The sequence below is a fragment of the Blastocystis sp. subtype 4 genome (assembly GCF_000743755.1).
Source record: "Blastocystis sp. subtype 4 strain WR1 chromosome Unknown seqid_0505, whole genome shotgun sequence".
In the NCBI taxonomy this organism is placed as follows: domain Eukaryota; class Bigyra; order Opalinata; family Blastocystidae; genus Blastocystis; species Blastocystis sp. subtype 4.
Window position 1 is genome coordinate 1 of NW_014569042.1, and position 4,540 is coordinate 4,540.

The following is a 4,540-nucleotide window of genomic DNA, read 5'->3' on the forward strand; positions in this document are numbered from 1 at the left end:
ATTTTTAGATATGGATGTGAAGCCGATTTCGGAGTATTCGAGTATGTTATGCTGTAAACCTGTGGAAAAGGATGAATTGCTGATTATCGAGAGACCGGTATTGGATATTGTGGAGAATCTACCAAAAGTGGTGTACAGACGGAGATACGGTATTTAGTCTTTTACGATTGTTCTGTCGGTTTGTTTGTTTGAGATTGGATTTGGATAATGGTACAGTCGTGGAATGTAAGTGACAGGAGGAACTGATCATATAGAGTTCAGGTGTCCGAGGATTTCTAAAGGTTCTCTTCTGTAGGAGAGAGCGTCGAAAGATTCTTCCTATTCTCCAATTTGGAACAGTTTCTGAGATCCCCTTTGCTGCGTCATTTTATCATGAAATTATCATGTCGTAGACTTAAAGAATGTGGAATTAAGGCTGTGATATTTGATAAAGATAATACATTGACACCACCGTATTCCTTCGCCATGGATCATCGAACTGAATCTACAGTACGGCTATGTCAAGATCTATTTGGATATGATCATGTTGTCATTTTCTCAAATTCTGCAGGTATACATTGTCATTGGTGGTGATGTCAAGGCTCGGATGATGACAAGGATCATCTCCAAGCAGATGCTATTGAAAGTGAGCTTAAAATAAACGTAATCCGCCACCATAAGAAGAAACCTGATGGTCTTCTTGAAACGATCTCATTGTGGCCTTCGATTAAAGAAGAAGAGGTGATGATGGTTGGAGATCGCTATCTGACAGATATTTATGGTGGTAATGTGTATGGATTGTTAACTGTGTGTGTAAGGATTATAACAGAGGTCAATGATAATTGGGGAGCAATTTTTGTACTGATTCTGAATTAGATTTATTGTAGGGAAGACGGATTGAGCGGTTACTTCTGAAGATGTGTTCCTGTCAGCATCTTAAACCTTTGTACCATCCAGTTGCACAAAAATACTTTGAACAGCAAATGTGAAGTGTTTGTGACAAATATGATAGATCTCACTACAATGACAAGTACAACCGATCACAGGACATTCAGAATGATTCTTAAACCAGTTTGTAATGTGTGAATAATGTCCTCCATGATGACATGCATAGCACCATACGAGCCAGTCTGATGAATCTTGCATCACTATTTCTCATTCTCTTCATCGAATTTTACCTGTAAGTGAGCACAATGAACAAGTGAATATCGGTAGATGGCAAGTCATACACACTGGAGCCACAGCTGATTGTGGTTTCCATGTAGTTGTGTTTGTATTTAATGGAATCAATTTAGTATTACAGTTTGGACATACAATCACCCTATATATCATACAAAGTACTAAGTCCTACCCAGGTACAAATCGCTCACTTTGTTCTTCCATCTCTGTTAGAATCTCTCCATATTGTGAGTAAACATTATTTTCGAGAATACAACGTTCACAGAACAATTCGGAGCGTTCCAGTAAATCGAGATAACTAGACGTAAATCACGGGAATTTCATTATACTTGCGGATCCATAATCCACTCACACTATATACTTCTCCATTGAAAAAGGAGAGAATGGAGACTGTTTGGACATCTCCTGTCCTATTTACGTAGTGCTATGTGAGAGGCAAGGTAATCAACTCACTTGAAGAAGAGGTCGTAATGCAGCAGAATTCATTCCTATTAATGGAATTCCTAAGAGATATCCTTCTTTGACAAATAGATTCTCCAGTGCCCTCACTAGCGATTGAACTTCCATTTCATTCTTACTGTAATCTAGCAAACATGGTTGCGATAGATACCGTAGCATAACAAATACATCCTCAATTGTGATTAAGGACCCATCCTATTCCTCATACATCGACATCGAGTATACTGAAGTCGTAGCCAGATAATTCAATATTAATCGATCATTTTGATCTCTAACACGCAGATAGTTGCTATCATAGTCATAGCGAATATACATCAATAAGAATTGAAGTGTTTTGAAAATGAGTGGATATTTATCTTTTCTATTGTTTATATTCCAAAATCAAACAAAAGTACGTATAATATGACAACTGTAATGAAATCGTTGCATCAACCAAACTCCAATCTCCTTTTGCTGTGCATATTGTTGTTAATATGTTACAAATCACAAGAAGACGATCAATTGTTGCTGCGACTTCAGTGGAACGTTTTCCTGTATTCAAGGAGGAAATGGTTTTATTTATATATCGAATTGCTTCTTCAAATTTACATTGAACAACAAGAAATAAAAGATGGTGGAATTCATTTTGTTTGAATTGCTAGTGATTACGATCTCTTTACTATTCTATACTTCTCCATATAGAATTGTAACATCACTCAATCTCTTTAGGAGTCGATCTTTGTGATCTTCACAAAAAACGCGAATTCTGCCATTCTTCTCTTCTATTCGTGAACAGTAACTCTCTCTCAATACCACGATATTCGGTTGAATAGCGTTCAAATACATCAACCAAGCCATTTTTTACCCATGTCTGTTCTTTTCGTAAACTGCTATTCTCTTCTTCATCCAATACCATTAGAATCTGAAAACATGCCCAGAAGAAGAATAGATCAGTATTTGCCGAATTGGAATCTTGACTGAAAGCTTCCGCGAAGATTCGATTATTTACAGATAACTATCATTCATCCCCTTTGTCAATCTCTACATCCATTCCATAATGTAACTTGCATCGCTGTAACATCACATCCAAAATATCATTTCCAATTATCTGTTGCGTATCTTCAACAGATAGGTTATCTCGAACGACACTAGAGATCACCAACTCTATGCATGCATACTATAACAAGTGGTTATTGGCAAATGACATGCATGTATATGCAACCGGGACCACATAGTCCCAACAAACACTTTTATCATTCATAAGATACACAACCATTCTGGTCACAATGGCATGTTCAAGATTGTCGACCGCACATTGTACTACACGTGCTGTTCCACTCGGAAACTCAAAAGGTCTCAATTCTCCTGTATGAATATTGATTATGGCAAAACCACGGGAATCAGCCACAAATAATTCATGTGTATTATACCAACTACTCTACAAATGATCGCTAGAATGAATCATCTACACAAAGAACATTCCCGCGGTTATGAGAGAAAGAAGCAATCAATTCCATTTTCCCACTCGTATCCACTTCAAATACATGAACATTTTGGGCTTCATTCGATACATTGTTTGAAGCAGTTTCATTATCCTTCTTCTTCCCACCATAATTCGCATCTCGGAATTCAAAGGCATTACCTCGAATAGGCGAAGCCAACGAATTACCTGCGTAATCAATAGGAATTCTCTGGTGTTGAGGACGCGTAAGGAGATAGCGACGAGCATCACTCCGATTTTCCGCTCCTATGACTGGAGATGAAGGAGTTTGGATAACATTATCAACAACAAGTGCAATTTGAGAATTTATTGTGGATAAGGATTTGTATGGATTGGCAACATTGTACAGAATACTACTAGAAGATGCTCTATAATGAATACAAAACAGAAGATCTACTGAATGGCAATAATTTGAATGTAATTCTCATAACCTACTACTAAGAGATCAGAACTCTCTTCTTTCTCATATTTGGTAGATCCTCCTAAATAAGAATAGTATGATTTCTGTCCTCTGGGAATAGCTGAAGAAGTATCTCTGTCTTTAGCTGGACTTTTGCGGTCAATCCAATGAAGAGAACGCAACACACGACTACTCGAAATTGTTCTTTAGATCAACATTCACCCATTCCAATACGGAACTACAAGCGTTCGTGTCTTGATATCTCGGATGTCAATACAATAGGTCTTTTCATCACGCACATATCCGATAGCAAGCTATGTGACAAGAACGCATCAACGGAAACATGACTTGTGGAGTGTCTCCAACAGACACTGATGCAACTCTGCTTCTGTAGGTCATGGATCTTGCTGTAGACTTCCTCTTTGAAGATTCCTCCTTTGCATGGACGAACAATCACATCACCTTCAAATCACCGAGAGCAAACAGATCAACCATTTTCCAATCCGAACGCGAGACAATCGCTGTACTCATTATGACCCCAGTCCATACAAACGACAGAGTCGTTAAAATACTGTTGGGAGCTGTGTTCCCGATTTGGATCAATTTCATAGAACTTTCCAGGTTGAGATAAATGTGACGAGTCGTAGAGACTAGGATACTGAGCGAAATCAATTGCATACAATACTAAAGCAGGATATTCAGTATAAACGATAGACACAATTCCTGGAAAAGAGTTTGACCACTTTATTAAGGAGACTTTCTGTGTCATTATGACTCTATTATATGTTCGAAGTGGTATGATTTTTAGTCAATCTACAGAGAAATATAACAAGTCAGTTTGGCCGAGTGGTTAAGGCGTCAGACTTGAAATCTGATGGGTGTTACCCGCGCAGGTTCAAACCCTGCAGCTGACGTTTTTTATTTCTTTCCATGATCATGTTCAATTGACTTCAACAAACACACTCATATACAATTCATTTAATGCTGTTGTTTCTTGTACTCAAGCATCATGTGATTATCAGGCTGAAGACCAATACAAGCTC

General features: G+C 38.0%; 2 protein-coding genes across 2 annotated transcripts; one reads left to right on the forward strand and one right to left on the reverse strand.

Annotated features, from left to right (window-relative positions):
* Positions 1-10: 10 nt before the first annotated feature.
* JH06_4967 (HAD family IIIa) lies at positions 11-855 on the forward strand (the record flags this gene model as incomplete). The annotated part of the gene is given in 5 exon segments (XM_014669538.1): positions 11-149; positions 231-281; positions 301-361; positions 393-550; positions 581-855. 5 exon segments carry the CDS (start codon positions 11-13, stop codon positions 853-855), a joined length of 684 nt encoding a protein of 227 aa, XP_014525024.1.
* Positions 856-915: 60 nt separating this feature from the next.
* On the reverse strand, positions 916-4,266 carry JH06_4968 (hypothetical protein; the record flags this gene model as incomplete). The annotated part of the gene is made up of 16 exons (XM_014669539.1): positions 916-1,127; positions 1,158-1,300; positions 1,331-1,456; positions 1,488-1,582; positions 1,612-1,812; positions 1,843-1,978; positions 2,013-2,254; positions 2,287-2,378; positions 2,410-2,611; positions 2,642-2,744; positions 2,775-3,034; positions 3,066-3,465; positions 3,495-3,701; positions 3,732-3,811; positions 3,841-3,959; positions 3,990-4,266. The coding sequence occupies 16 exons, from the start codon at positions 4,264-4,266 to the stop codon at positions 916-918; spliced, it is 2,895 nt and encodes a 964-aa protein (XP_014525025.1).
* Between the last annotated feature and the right edge of the window lie 274 nt (positions 4,267-4,540).